We start from the raw sequence: 15770 nt of genomic DNA, 5'->3' as shown, positions 1-15770 counted from the left end.
TCACAGTGAGTGTATTCTTCCAGTCTGAAGTACACTGTCTGTAAAGAGTGTGTTGTTTAGTGTGTGCTACTGCAGTCTCAGGGACGATGTGTTGCCAAGCACAAATAAAAAACTCTTTCCCACTGCAGTTTTGGCAGGTTGTTTGCATCACTGCCCTGCAGCTGTAGATTTTCTCTTGCTCCAACATGATTTACTCTGTCTCATTCGCAATCAGGCCTTACAGCACAGAAACATGCTGGTTCTCTCGCTGCTAAACAAAACCGTTCTTTGTGGTTTGCAAACCCAAGTAGAGCTTATCTCGTTTGGACATGAAAGATGTGCCTGGGTGCATGACTCCCCTGCATTGCTCACAGTCAGGATGATGCTTGTTGAAAATACCAGAACTTGGGTTTGTCTGATTCAAGACTCGTAATATCTCAGAGATTTACATTTTAAAGTTCAGCGTTTAAAATGGGAATGTTAGACCTTACGAATCAGCTGCTATATTTTAGCCACGGTATTAATGTGACCTATTATACGGAGAGGTCATGAGTTTGGATGCGTTACTTGTGCCGCGTAATGCCTGTCCCGCGTAATGCCTGTCCCATTCAACACAGTTTACAGCAGGGACGCATAAAAGTAACTAATGAGTCTGTGTCAATTACGACAGAATAATTCCGGAAATAAAGTGAGTCAACCTTCAAATTAAAAGTCTGGCAGCACAACTGCTCATGCAAACTGTGTCAATGTAGTACCATGGGAAATGTATGACAATTAATCAGTTTGCTGCAAATCTTTAATTTGTATCATGATATTGAATATCTAAAGTTTCCCAGACTCTTGGTTAGTCAACACAATGCATTTGATAATGTTTACATTTAGCATGTTTGACTAGTTTCTGACCAATTTCAAATCGTTACAATATTGGATTAAGAAAATAAGTATCAGTTACAGCTCTTAAAAAATATATAAATACTAGAGCAGCTCTAGAACTATCATCACAGGATCACAGAGGAGGGAATTGCAACACACAACATATGCAGTATGCATGCACAATACAAATTTAAAAAAAACAATGACTACTGAACTTCGTCCATGTTTTGCACTTCATGTGTTGAATCCTTTATACAGTCTATGGTTGAATCTCACATAAGATTGAAAGACAACGAATGGTTTTATTTTGAAAGTCCCTTCCGGAAGTTCCGTTTCTATATCCTTGCTGACTTGACTCGTTGCACGGTGGTGTCCCAGTAACAGGCGCATGCACACACAGCCTGGAGATCCGGGAGCGGAGCGCTTGAAGTTCAGCGCCCGACAGCAGCGCACACCCATCTGCTTCAGGTAGAGGAGGAAGACCGCGGGAAGGAAGGAGGAGACGGACTTATAAACCACATCCATGGTAATTTACTCTCCACACAGTTGTCAAAAACAGTGGAGCGTTTGTTTTAATGCTATCGGTTCGGTATAGCTACCGTATGGTGGGGCAATGTAGGCAAATTAGGCTAACTGTGAAACATTGTCCACCTTTATCTCAGAAAAATGTGCGTGTGTCGTACTCGTACTTGACTTGAGGCTGGTTTGTATAGATTTATTTAGATTATTTCTAACTTTCAACAAGTGTCACGAGCCCATGTGTCCCCACAGCCTGGTATTGCTAACTTCAAACCCCATTTCCAATACTCATTTCCATGTACTTTATGCCAGGTGTCAACATCTGTTCATGATTCATATTTAGTATTATGCTGCTTTTATGCGAAATGGCCTTTTTTATTTTGCTTTAGTTTTAGCATCCCGAGTAATAAACCTCAAAACAGCTATTTGTTTGTATTGTCCTACTGACGTGTTAGCGCATGCGCGGATATTAGTGTTTTGCTGAGAGTGCACAGCAACCGGTCCCTCTAAGGTCTTGGAAGTGGTGTTACTGAGCATGTCTCCTGAGAGATCTCAGCTATTAGGGAGTACAACAGGAGTGGGCTCAGCCTCTCTAAGGGGAGAGGGTGGGAGGGGGGTAGAGGATGTGAGGATGAATGCATTGGTCAGCTTTCTTATGATGCAGACAGATAGAGGAAGGAGAGAGTGTGGCGTGGGAGGGGGGAGATATGGATGGATGATGACAGGAGGGATGCATAGATGGATGAGAATGAGAGAGAAAGTAAAGGAAGATAAATGGGTGTTGGTGTGTTTAAATGGGAGTGTCAGTAGGTCAGGTGGATGATGGATGAAATGTACAGGAAGGGGTGGAGAATATATTGCCCCCTCGCCCACCGCTCAGCGTCCACTTATCCCATAAGTTTTGCTACACGCGTCCATTTGACAAATGGACAGAGCGAGCAGGGGATGACGGATAGAGGGAGAAACGGTGGAAGGAGCGGCCCCGTTTGTGATTCATAACACAGGCATGAGAGCTAAAGAATATTGGGGGGTGGGGAGGTAGACCATTGTTAAAACAACACGTCCATTTACCAACATCTGCTCAGCTTTTACTGTGGATGAATTTCAGGCCTGTGTGTGTGAATTCTGAAATAGCTGGGATTCCTCACTCTGTCATTCGAACACATGAGTACTGTCTTTCCACATTTCTGTCCCAGACATCTCCCAACCCCACCAAGCTTTAAATAAGCCAGCGTCAGCCAGGGAGGAAGATATGGAGCCTACTTATTACTCATGTCGAATGCTTACTACATGATAGGGGCTTTATCAGCTGAGCACCCTGCGCCTGGCACATAGCTGGCATACTTGTTGCATGTCGCAATGCTTCTGTAATACACTGGTATAGAGGTAACTGGAATTAGCAGGGGCTAGAATTAATCCCATTTGTTTTTGTCATCACTTAAAATATTCAGTTAAGATATTTACCCCTGGCCCGCAGAGAACTCCAGGCTTCATAGTTTCTTAAATGTATATATTTATTAATATATTTCTTCCACTCAGTTTTGCCCTTTCAATTATCTTATACATTTAAGAAGCTTGTGTTATGTGTATACTTTTATATGTTTATGTTTTTATTAGTTGTTGGTTGGTCTTTTATAGTATTCTTTATATTTTGTATTGTTTATTCAAAAGGTGCTTTATTGATTATCTTTCTCTTCTGTCTATATGTACACATTTAATGTTTATTGTTTTCCGCTGTATTGTTTGCAAGGCTGTTGGTTATTGTGTCTTTTTTGAATGGATTAAGCTTATATAAAACCAAAATGTGATGTCTTCAAATGACTTTACCAGCAGTCAGAAACCAAAAGGTATTTATTTACACTGATATAAAACTGACAAAAGCAGCCAATCCTCACATTGAACACAAAATACTTTTTTTCTTTTTGCTGCTATATTTATTTGAGAATGAATCACATTTCCCCCCCTTTATCCTAGATTTCATTAGAAACATTTCAAATGACTGTGGATACTTTATCAAGTTGAGTTTCACAATCTATTCATAAAGTTTAGAGTCTGAAGTATCATTCTTCTCCTCTTGTCCTTCTTCTTTTGATAGATGGCACTAGCCAGAGATCCAGGGGCGGGCCAGGAGCATAAAGATGCAGCCGACCAGAACTTCGACTACATGTTTAAGCTGCTGATCATCGGCAACAGCAGCGTGGGAAAGACTTCCTTCCTGTTCCGCTTTGCAGACGACTCCTTCACGTCGGCCTTTGTCAGCACAGTGGGCATCGACTTCAAAGTCAAGACCATCTACAGGAACGACAAGAGGGTCAAACTTCAGATCTGGGTCAGTTGGAGAATACACATTGATCTTTGAAATATGCTGATAGAGGAAGATTAATGTCCTCATGCTGGTGGGAGTTGACATTCGGGGACATAACATTTAACATTTATTTAGCTGATGCTTTGGCCAAAACAACTTAAAATATGTGGATACAACCTAACAAATCTCAGGAATTATGCAAGTATACACTTTCATTGAATATGCTGATATACTAAAAAAATATTGTATTTTTCATCTATTTAATTGACAGTTTGACTGTATTCAGCTTGCCACTTGATAAACCTACCAAAAAGGGATGTAGAGCTTTTCAGGTGCACAATTTTTACAGAGGTTTTTTTTCATAGATAAACTAAGAATGGGAAATAGTTAACTAATATAAATCTAGAGCAAAGGGTTTTAGGGTAGAAAGACTGAAAGATGGCCAGAAACAAATGTTGGCATCATTCTGAAACTATTTAAAGTTATTTACAGCATAACATCCCACCAGTTAGAAATTACAATATTGTTAGTTGTTAAGGTTTTAAAGAAGGTGTTAATAAAGCAAACCCTCGAAACGTCAAACCTTTAAATAGCTCATTCTTGATTTTTTGTTTTTGTGAATTGTAGTCCTGTTAAGCCCCGAGCCTGTTTTTCAGGCCTCAGACTCGAAAATGACATTCCCAGAACAATTGACTATAACTACACTTCTAAAAGGGGTAAATTAATAATCTTTTTTCTCAAAGTAATGATAAACCTGTGAGTTTGATGTAGAAAAGTCAAAATCAATATAGAATCTTTTTATTTTAAAGTAAATTCACATTGAACATAGTAAAAAAATGTAAATTATTGTGTCCGTCCAAAAAAAAAAACATTACTTATAGTGAAAACCACCCTTGAATGATGGGATAGTAGACTAAAAGCTTTAGGAATCCAAACTATAACATATAATAAGTACCCTGTATCAAGATTGATGCAAAACAAGTGACATTTGACCTTTTTAGAGAGGTTTAGAAAGAAAAAAACACTTCTGGGGTCATTTGGGTGCATTTTCCATATCTCTGGCCCCCCTCAGTCGATTTTGATGATTGACACCTCTTTTTAACCGTTAGAGCCAATAGAATCGAGGGGAAGTTCCTAAAATCCATCTAAACATTACCCATTGTTGAATGAGTGATGCGTAGCCAGAATGCCCCGGAACCGGAAGCTGTCATACACTCTCGTAGCAGCTAATCTCCGTTATTGACATACATATGAAGATGGATTATTAGTAATCATTTCAAAGTGACACAGACACATTGGATTAACCTTCTCCTGTGTTGGTTCCGTAATGCTACGTTGTGTGATGTCTGTGTTTGCTTCCCATGTCGCGAGTTCTGATCGCTCAGTGATGATACTTATATGTCTGGAATCTGTGGAATATCAGCTTGCTAATCGATATCTTGTTTGTGCAGATTTGATAAGTAATAAGGGTATTTTACCTTGGGTTCTGTGCTGATTGCGTTAGCTCAGGGCTAATTCAGAGCCTTTGTTATTACCCTTTTGTTTCATTTAGCTATGGTTAATATTGTCTAAAAGCTGAGTTTCTTCCCGTTAAGTGAGTATGACACATTCATAGTTTATTAAATGTTAAGAAGCCCTCAGACGCTGTTTCTTGCAAGATGTTGCGTTTTGCTATTTAAATAAATAGAAGCATAATAACAAGATTTGTTCTTGAAAATAATCAAAAAGCAAAGCTAGTAAAAAAATATTTACATTCCTTCACCTTCAAAACGTTTACCATCACATCCACATAATCTAGTTTCTGATCTGCAGCAGGGTGAAAGGAGTGGAAGTCTGCCAGAACAAACTGATGGATGTTTGCTCAGTGCAGAACCAAGGAAGTAAAAGCTGGCACTGTGTTACAGTTCGACAAGATTTAACTCTAATTCATCTGGCACATCGAAAGTTTAAAGTGCTGAGTATAAAAACCTAATAGGAGTAGTTTTTTGTAACCACACTGACTCATAAATGGCAGACCGTCTGAAAAAAATAGAAGAAGTAATCTTTTCTGGATTTTTACTTATATACTTTTTTATACTTTTGCACATTTAGCAGGTAGCTGGGACTGGTTCAAAGCCGTTGATCTGAAAGCACTTTCAGGGGTCTCTGGTGTGACAATCCCACCACCTGTCTCCAATATATATATATACATAATCACCTGGTGCCCAAAACCACCTTCAAAATAAAAGCATAAAAAATTACTTTATTAAAATAATTACACTTAATAATAATACATTTGCCTCAGCGGCAGTTATATTTTTTTAGTACATTTTCTGTTTTATTTCTTTGATTTTCGCCGCTACAATACTATTTGCACTTTCGAAAACATTGATACCATAGCATGTCAAATGAATCCTTTTCAATCCAGATTCCTTTTCTTGTTTTAGGTTGGTTATGGAAGAATTTGTCATCTCTCCCATTCATTTCAATATACTTTCTTTATGTAAATTGTCTTTTAACTAAACTCATTTTGGCTTAACATTATTATTGGACCATCAAATTAATGAAAAAGGGCAAAAAAAAGTCTAATGGCCATTACTAACCAACTATATACAAAACATAGATCGATTACACTCTACTTTCCATGAGTGAAGCATAGCAGGTTTTCAATGGTGCTTAAGTATTGTAGAAAACAGACAGTAGGGTATCCAACTCCAAAACCCATTTCACTGATGCCCAAATCATCATTCAGTTAAATGAGGATAAAGAAAATAACCATAAGACTCTTTGTTGTCCATCTTTTTACCAAAACATGTCTGAGAAGAACAAAAATGTGACTAATTGAGTTAGTTTAATATGATTATGAGTCTAGTCAGCCTACAGCAGAGGTGTCACTTAGAAAATATATGCGACCCTCACATCATTAGGGTCTGAAGAGCTCCTAATAATTTCCTGGAGAATGCTAAGGAAGCATTTCCCTCCCCACAGCAGATAAAATATTATACTGTACAGAACGAGCCGGCTTGACAGACCATATATCATCCAAATTGAGTATGAAACGCTGCAGTCTATTTAATGTCAGAGCTGTAATTTACTGGAGGTAATTAACAGCATTTACCTTGGGGTTAGGAGGTTCTATAACACAGCTCCAGCCGAGGGGTTCTTTTGAAAGTGCTGTTGCACAACATAGACTGTTTATCCTCACCTCATTCCCCAGTTTGCCCTCTTACACGCTGCTGCCTGTCATGGCTGTGGCGTAAACTCATTTCTCACACTCCGGAGTTAATGACAGTTGATGTCTAACATGGTCCCCAGAGAGCAGGGTTCATGAAAGATGCATGGGTTCGAGCTGCTGGAGCCGAATGTGCTTACTGCGCACACTGACACCCAGGACAGATGTATCGCTGAACGTTAGTGGAAGGCGAGGGCTCACCCACAGTACTCCTGTTAGATTAAAGTAATACATCTTTTTTTAGCTTAATGTATTCAGCATAGCCTTCTCTGCTCTGCTTAACAATAGTACAGTTGCATACTAATACACGAGGAAGGTGCCAAGTAAAATGGAATTGGCTGCAACTTGAATGGGTTTCCTGGGGCTATTAAAACAAGCTAAACTCATTTTGTAAAACCCTGCATAAAGTTTGGCATAAGGGTGTTGGAGACAGCGGTAACATCTAATGCACGGTCAAGCCCTGAATCTCCATATTTAGGAGATATGTTTGTATTATACATGACAGCAGCTGGCTCTTAATTTGATCAGGGCAGAAGATGTAAACCTATTAGTTTAACAGCTTTTTCTGGGTGCAGTTCTAACATATCCACATCAGCTATCGTTAAATGCTTAAACAGCTTTCCCGCAATCAGACCACAGCATAAACTAGAAAAGATAAATCTCTATTTCTTATCCTTAAGGCAGAGCCAAGAAACAGAGAGCATATCCTGGTGTATAACAGGGTGGGGCCACACCAACACATGATGGGAGGGATTAGCTTCTGTTCCCAGGGAGTTAATGGTTCACAGAGTTAACCCTGTCATGTTCCTTTGAGTAGCTGTTTAAACAATAAGGACATTGCACCAAATCAGAAAAAGAAATGCATTTCTCAGGTGTGTCGTGTGTTTACAGGACACTGCAGGGCAGGAGCGCTACCGGACCATCACCACAGCGTACTACAGAGGAGCCATGGGGTTCCTGCTCATGTACGATATCACCTGTCAGGAGTCTTTCTGCGCTGTGCAGGACTGGTGGGTAGACCTGCAGATCTTACCATAAAACCATTAAGTATATTAGAATGTGTAGAGGAAGGAATTTCTCAAACTATGCTGCGTAAAAAGACAAGATAAGATAAGATGGACCTTTATTAATCCCTTTGGGGAAATTCAGTAGTTTAACAGCAACAGGGTAAGGATGAAAAGCAGGACAGCACAGATTCACACAGATTAATAAAATGAAGGATAACATCAAAGATAAAAAAAAATTATGAAATAAAAAATTAATTTAAATGAACATGTATACATATTTGACCATGTATACATATTAGATATATTTACATGTGTGTGTGAAAACAGTGTGTATTTTATGTCCAGTAATTGTGTGTATAAAAAAATACATTATTCTCCTCTGAAATGTAGTGTCATAAAGGTATAAAGTACAGTAGCTTTACATCAAATTGCTTAAATTAAATTCAAGCACTTAACTGCATATGAGCACAGCACACACAGATTACATGTGCTTTGTTTCTTTCCACCACTGGCTGTAGGAAATGCAGCAAAGCTTTTGTGAAAATGTTGTGTTGGTGTTTCCAGGGCAACCCAGATTAAGACGTACTCGTGGGGCAACGCTCAGGTAGTGCTGGTGGGCAATAAGCTGGACCTGGAGGAGGACAGGCAGGTCCCTACTGAGGACGCCCATAGACTGGCCTCAGAGCTCGGTTAGTGACACACCCTCACTCCTATAACATGCTCTGCAAGCACCCGCCAGACAAACTCAATTACGTAAACAAATTATTGAATTGTCACTCGTCTATCTGTTTGCAGGCTTCCACTTCTTTGAGGCCAGTGCCAAAGACAACATCAATGTAAAGCAGGTTTTTGACAAGCTGGTGGACGTCATCTGCGAGAAGATGAGCGAGAGCGTCAACGGTGAATCGAGTTCGTCAGCCAATCAGAATGAGGCCGGCCTGAAGGAGACGCCCAGCAGCAGACCAGGCGGCTGTGCATGCTGATGGCTGGCAATGGAAATGATCTAAATCTATCATTTTGAATGTAGTTATTCATGTTGATGCAATAATATCATGGATGCTCGGCTTTCTTTTTTTAATTGTATCTTTTCACAACTTGGTGACGACCGCAGCTTCATCGTAATGTGACTGTTACACTGAGATGCCAAAGAGCTGCACAGAGTGCCTTTTGCCTGACAACACTGCTTTGTTATTTCTTGTCTAGTGAGTGAACAGCACCTGTTGCAGGCCAGGATGTGAATGAAAGGCATTAGCAAAATCAGCATGGTGTGTGGATCACTGTGATTTACTTGTGTCATGCTACCCCCTTGTGGTTGCTGCATGAAAATGCATCACTGAGTCATCGCTGCACTAAACTGTATCATGTGAACTGCTGAGGCTCACTGACGGTTCAGTACAAAGTCAAACATACCTGAAGGTTGAAGTGAAACATACCTGAAAGGTGCTGTGTCATTCCAGGTGTATGTGTGCAGTCCAGACTTGTAATTACTAAGGGATATTCTCATCAGCTTTAATTTATATCTTTTGTTTTATTCTTTTTGTACCTTTCAATGGTTAATGCTAATTAATGACTTTCTTTTGCCAGGTTTATTTTGTATCTCTAAAAGTGGGTATTAAAGATGTGGATCAATACAGTGTGTCTGATGGTTTTCATTTGCACAATGTAATTAAATGTTATTTTCTAAATGAAACACTTCTAACTAACAGGAAACATTTGACAGCTCTTCAAATGTTTCTACGCAGTGTTGACATCGGTTCATTTTCAACTGATGTAATTTCCAATCACGTCATAAAATGTTATTGCCCTTAAGTGTTTTTCCATGTATTACAATCAAGTTATCAACACCTTATTGCTTATTTCCAACGTTCTTTTATTTGATTCTTTAAATTGGCTCTTCTTTTTTAAATGAAATTACATTTTTGAGTTTTGTGTTGAATTTCAGAAGCTATTTCTGGATATCAATATCATTTGTTTATAGGTTCCTGGTTTTTGAAGGGACTTTGATCACCAGGAAATGTTGCTTACCCCATAAGCAAAGTCTGTGACGTGTGGGGCATGAACTTTTTTGTGTGTGTGTGTGTGTGAAACCTGTGAAGAGATAAAAGGGGCTGTGAAAGGCTTGTCGAGCAGACACTCCTGGTTGATCAGACCTCAACGGACAGACAGAACTGCACAGGTACAGGCTTAATTCTTTTTCATACTATCAATTAAAATATGCAACTACATGATCGACAACTTATTATCTTAATTTCAACCAACCTAAAAATGCAGCGAGATAACATGATGTGAACCAGTATGATTTTAACAATGAGAACTTATCTAATTCATAAAATAAAGGGATGATAAATGACACACACTTTTTTCTATTGATAATAGAGGTTGTTGTAATCAAAGGTTTACTTTACAAAGTGAGGTAGTTGGTGATCTGCTGTCTGAGTATCGCTATTTTATTCAAGTATCATTTAAATGGGGTCGATTGTAATAATTACACTACTGTAGTGTTATAATTGCAATACAGTCTGTTCGTATTTATAATGTACCATTACATTATAAATACGAACAGACTTAAATTAAGTATGGTCAACTATCTTCAACAGTCAATATAAAAAACTGAACCCTGACACTTGACAGCAGAGGAAACCAGAACATTTAACAGTTACATTTATAGTAACAGAACCGATGTAGGAAATGTTCTCTGACTTTTCAAGTTGTGTTAAAAACAGTTATCTGTCCTGTTTTCTTCTGCCTCAAACAAACATGTGATTATGCTGGCGTTATGAATGCATTTTATGGCCACTTGAAATGAATGTAACAGTTGGCAAGTGTTTTCCTACTGAATTTTATTGTCATAGCAATAAGGAAAAAATCATCAAAGGCTATAAAACAGAGATCATTTCTCAAATACAGGAAACAAAGTGTTGCAATGTTGCGGGCATAGGTGTGTATTTTATGGTTTGTCTGCTACTTGTAGTTAGAAGCAATACACTGATACCATTCACCAATTATGAGGACATTTGATTAATTGAAGCCATAATATGACAACCTCTTCATAACTTACTTGGCACCCTTTAAACGTGTTCATTTAACTAATGACATACTACTATACTCATACTACTAAGTGAACACATTTAACATGGAAGAAAAGACTATTTTAGTCTCCGCTGATATAGATATTGAGTGATTGTATAATGGACAGAGAGTGACACAGTGTAAAACTGGTTTACAATGAGAGTATACAACTTCAGAGCTGGAAGAACTGAAGAGAATTTGCTTCCTCTGTACCAGATGGAGACTCATGTGTAAAAAGGGAAACCCACAACCTGATCATGTGACTTAAATGTGTGATCTTTTTAATAGCAGCCAAGGCTTAATAAAAACAATTAAGTGTGGATATGAATGTGGGACGTACCTATCAACCGAAACCTATTACGTCAGCATGACAAACTTGCAACATTTAAAGAAGAAACCCCTTCATGTTTTCCTGCCAGTTACTTTGGTTAATGTATAACCAAAGCAAATGCCGTTTGACCCATGTTGGTGCTTGCTTGTGTTGTAAGCCATCCCCCCACATCATTGATTTTTCTATGAGAGGCAAAATGCAGAGTTGTGCACAATTCCCCTGCAAGAGAAATAAGGAAGTGTGACCAATTAGTTATTAGTTAAACTAACAAACTTTTTGTATTCTCTTTTTTTTTACAGTGTGAAAAAGAAAAAAAAGCGCCAAGATGTGTTGCTCCGGCTTTCTCAAAATTATGATGTTCATCTTCAATGGTTGCATCTTTGTAAGTTGTAAAAAATAAAAAATCGTTTTGGTCTTCTGCTGTTCCGCTCTATTTTATGTTGGCCTGGTCTCAGAAGAAAATAGACTAGAGAGCCGACATGATAGAATAATAATATTCCTAATAATAATGTTTCATATGAATATTAACTTTTTATAAAAAGTGATGTGACTTGTGACTTTGTACTGCAAAACCTGAAAAACATTTGCTGTGTAGCCTACTTCAAAAAGTCAGTGATAGCTGAAAGGAATAGTTTTACATTTTGGGAAATACAAGACATAGTCCAGCTTTTAACCCACCCAGCAAGTTGTGTTTTACATTACTTTTCTGTATCGGCTAAACTAAAAATGTAATGTTGGATGTTGTTGCTGTTGAACAGCTGCTGTTGCTGTCTTACCATGCTTCCAGCCAGCTAGCAGCTATAGCTAAAACTATACTTTCTATATCTCTCCATACTAAAATGCTATGTTCTTAAATTCTGATTATTACATCTCTCCTCTTTCCTCACACATCATGCAGTTGGCAGGTGCAGCCATCCTGGGTGTGGGAGTGTGGGTGAAGGTGGACAGTGGTTCTCTGCTGGGGTTAGTGGAGGACGTGGATGGCGCTCCGTCTGGTTTATCCCAGCTGGCAAACGTCGCCTACCTGCTCATCGCCGTGGGTGCTGTGCTGCTGCTGATCGGCTTCCTGGGCTGCTGTGGAGCTGTCAAGGAGAGCAGGTGTATGCTGCTGACGGTGAGCAATGTGTGATAGGTCAACTGGACTGGGTAGGACGGAAGACATTTGTTAAAGAGGCACACCTTTGTGTCATTTGTAGAAAGATTATTTCCGCCTGGTTTTCTCCTTGCTTGAAATATTGTCACAGTTTTCATTGTCGCAGGTGTAAAATATTTTTGTCAAACCTTTTTACTACCCACATACATGTAGATTTGTGGCCCTCTGTAAACTCAAACAGTCAAAGTGTGCCTTTCCACCTGAGTTCAAGTAGGGTTACAGCGTTTGCAAGTGGGAGAAAAGACAACATCAGATCTAATCCAGTTTTGGAATGAGCTTTGTCCGCTTGGAATTGTAATTTTCTTATATTTGCATTTTTTCAGTGCTGTGTCAGCCACTTTTTTTGCTTCCTCTTTCTAGAGGAATAGGATTGTTGAAAAACTTACTTTTTACTTATTGTGCCTTTAAAACACTATGGAGCACAATTAAACTGAACAAATCTGATTTAGGATAATTTAATTAAATGTGTGGTAGTATGAGGTATGTTCAAAGCAACATTAACCTCCTTTTGAAATAAAAGTATTTAAACTATGGGTGGGCAGAGAGAACTAACTATCTGAGCATTCCAAATATATCAACAAAAATTTGAATTCTGGTAACAGTAAATTATGAAATGTTTGATGTTTATTTCACCAGAGTAGTCAATAAAATGTCCTTCTCATTTAGCGCTGTTATGAAGGAGGTGGCTTTCAAGATGTTACATATTTGAGCAATAGTTTTTTGTTTGTTGTATTTCCATTACCTTCTTTGTCCAGACTTGATAGAAATACAACACTGCAATTAAATGCTTTACATGGAGTGTTTTACAGTATTATTTATCGTTTTCTCCCCATCCAGTTCTTCAGTATTGTGCTGATTCTCTTCCTCGTCGAGGTCGCAGGAGCTGTGGTGCTGCTCGTCTTCACTGGCTTGGTAAGTGGCTCTTAACAGGAGCTACTTAACAATAATTTCCAATAGCAAGACTTAGTTTTAAAACCATTTAAGAACTTAAATGTACAAAAAAAAAGTATCAGGTTCAAAGATTGTCAACCTGTCCTTCTCAGGCCGAGGATCTCCTTGGTCAGCTAGAAGTCGAAGTCCAACAAAGCATCAGAAAGCAGTATGGAATCACTGAAGGCTTCACTTCTCTTTGGAATGCCACCATGGAGGAGGTACTGTATATTTTATTGATAGGACAATTGCATTGGCTTTGTAAAGATTTTGAATTAAGACTTTGTGTTTTTGTTCTAGTTTACGTGCTGCGGATACAAGAACTACACAGATTTTGAAGGATCCCCTTTCTTCAATGAGCACGGAATGGATGTTTATCCACAAACATGTTGTAACGAAACCATCACCGTTGGCGTGTGCAACACATTCGAAGCAGAACGTTCGGTACGAGACTAAGTTTAACTTAATGCATGTTAGCAAAAAAACATTTATTGTGATGATGAAGTGCAACAGTCAGTCATTACCTCCTCTGAACTTGTTGTTTCTCTTTCAGAATATTGATGGCTGCTTACAGAGGCTTCTGCAGCTGATAGAGGAAAATGCTGTGATCATTGCTGCTGTGATTCTTGGAATCGCTGCTCTTGAGGTATCAATATCAAATAGCCTTTTTTTTCAGCCACCAGTCTACTGTAGAAGAGTGATGTATACTTTAACCCCAGTTGGTAGTTGAAACAGTTATAGATTGCTATTTGAATGAAATATTGTTTTACTTTCTCTATAAGAGTCATGTCATCATGAATATGTCTATCTAAGCATGATGATAATATGTTACAATAATTGTCTGTAGGTGCATTATGACCTTTAAAGATTCTATAGTCAACCACTTTATTGTAACAATTTATCAAATGACATTTTTACTATTTAAAAGAGTGTGCACCTCAACTCTGCTCTACTTTAAAGAGAGTTTCAGCTCATTGTTAGGCAGTTGCGACTTTACTACTTTGGTTTACTCTCGCATTGTGATGTTTCCTGATGCAGGAACTAGCTGCTAAACAAAGTTGAGCATTAAGCAGCTAAAGACCAAGATATTCCCCACAGTAATGGGTCCACACACCAACAAAAGGTGACTTTATTTAATCAGGTGATCTAAAACCTAACTCTAAATAAATTATAATGCTTTTCTGTAACTGTTCGGTGTATAAATAAGCAACTGCTTGTAAGGATGTTTACAATATGAACTTAGAAGGTGATGCTATGTGAATGTTATGTTCCCATTTTGAGGCCAAACAATCACTCTTTCAGAAACAGTGTACAGTCAATAACCTGTATCACAGATCCATTACACTGTATCTCAATAATGTATTGTTAAACATTTGTCTTCACAGATTGCTGCCATGGTGGTTTCCATGGTTCTCTACAAGCAGATTGGCAACAAGGCATGATTTTTCCTGTTTGGGATGAGATGGCAACAGTGTAATTGTTTGAGAAATGTAACTTGCAAGCTGTTTTTTATGTATAACATTTCTATTTCATTTATAATAGACAGATTCTCAGGCAGACATACTTTTAATGCTCTACATGCACTATTCTGAGGTCAAAAGACCAAGTCAATGGATCACATTTATACTGTGATTTATTTATGTTTTAAGAAGGGCTGCTTTCAGCAAATGTTGTATGTGCTGATACATATGGGTAGTAATATGTGATGACGCACAGGGCAGAAAGGATGCAAATCACGTCAGTTGTTTATGTCCCTCACATTCAAGCTGTATTATAATGAATTTATTTTTGTATCTTTATAATTGAAATAATAAATATCACAATCTCACATTTTTATTACACATTGATTCGGGTCTTCTTTGGCATTTTGTCTAGTTATTTTTGTAACCATGTAGGCCTATATAAAACAATGTCAGAGGATATGGTTTACTTAGGCCTATATCACCAACATAAAATGGATTCTAGTGTCAATAACCAAAGTACAGTACCACATATGAGATTTTTTATTACATACTTTATTCAATAAGTATGCTAATCAATTATTGATATGCATGATTGATTGCTTTGTCTTGAGAAACTTTAGAATTCAATATATGTATTACAAATTATTATTATTCAGAACTTCCTTTCTTAGCCTCCTTGACTGACCATTTTGTAACGATTGTAATTAGTTGATTTAGTGTCGCTATGTCATGAAAAAATACTGTTAGCCAAACGTAACTTCTGTCTGGAAGTTTACGTATCTATTCTCACGTGACCTCCTTTCAGCCAATCACGCTTGATGTAGACTATGCATTGGTGAACGTGCGTCGCGCCATGGTCGCGCCTCACGGCTCTCTCCCGCGGGTCGTTTCAATGATGTTTGCTCGAGAGAAAACGACCCTGTTGCATGT

General features: G+C 38.3%; 2 protein-coding genes across 2 annotated transcripts; both read left to right on the top strand.

Annotated features, from left to right (window-relative positions):
• The first annotated feature begins 1214 nt into the window (after positions 1 to 1214).
• On the top strand, positions 1215 to 9525 carry LOC117482228 (ras-related protein Rab-3D-like). Its single transcript, XM_034130271.1, has 5 exons — positions 1215 to 1378; positions 3467 to 3700; positions 7779 to 7897; positions 8459 to 8583; positions 8690 to 9525. The coding sequence occupies exons 1-5, from the start codon at positions 1376 to 1378 to the stop codon at positions 8875 to 8877; spliced, it is 669 nt and encodes a 222-aa protein (XP_033986162.1). The 5' UTR covers positions 1215 to 1375; the 3' UTR covers positions 8878 to 9525.
• A 456-nt stretch (positions 9526 to 9981) lies between these two features.
• Positions 9982 to 15218, top strand: LOC117482227 (tetraspanin-1-like). Its single transcript, XM_034130270.1, has 8 exons — positions 9982 to 10070; positions 11594 to 11676; positions 12193 to 12408; positions 13285 to 13359; positions 13491 to 13598; positions 13678 to 13821; positions 13931 to 14023; positions 14763 to 15218. Exons 2-8 carry the CDS (start codon positions 11620 to 11622, stop codon positions 14817 to 14819), a joined length of 750 nt encoding a protein of 249 aa, XP_033986161.1. The 5' UTR covers positions 9982 to 10070; positions 11594 to 11619; the 3' UTR covers positions 14820 to 15218.
• Positions 15219 to 15770: the final 552 nt, after the last annotated feature.

This window comes from Trematomus bernacchii, unplaced genomic scaffold (assembly GCF_902827165.1).
Source record: "Trematomus bernacchii unplaced genomic scaffold, fTreBer1.1, whole genome shotgun sequence".
NCBI lineage: Eukaryota > Metazoa > Chordata > Actinopteri > Perciformes > Nototheniidae > Trematomus > Trematomus bernacchii.
Note: the sequence above shows the minus strand (reverse complement) of the source record. Positions and strands in the feature narration are given on the sequence as shown.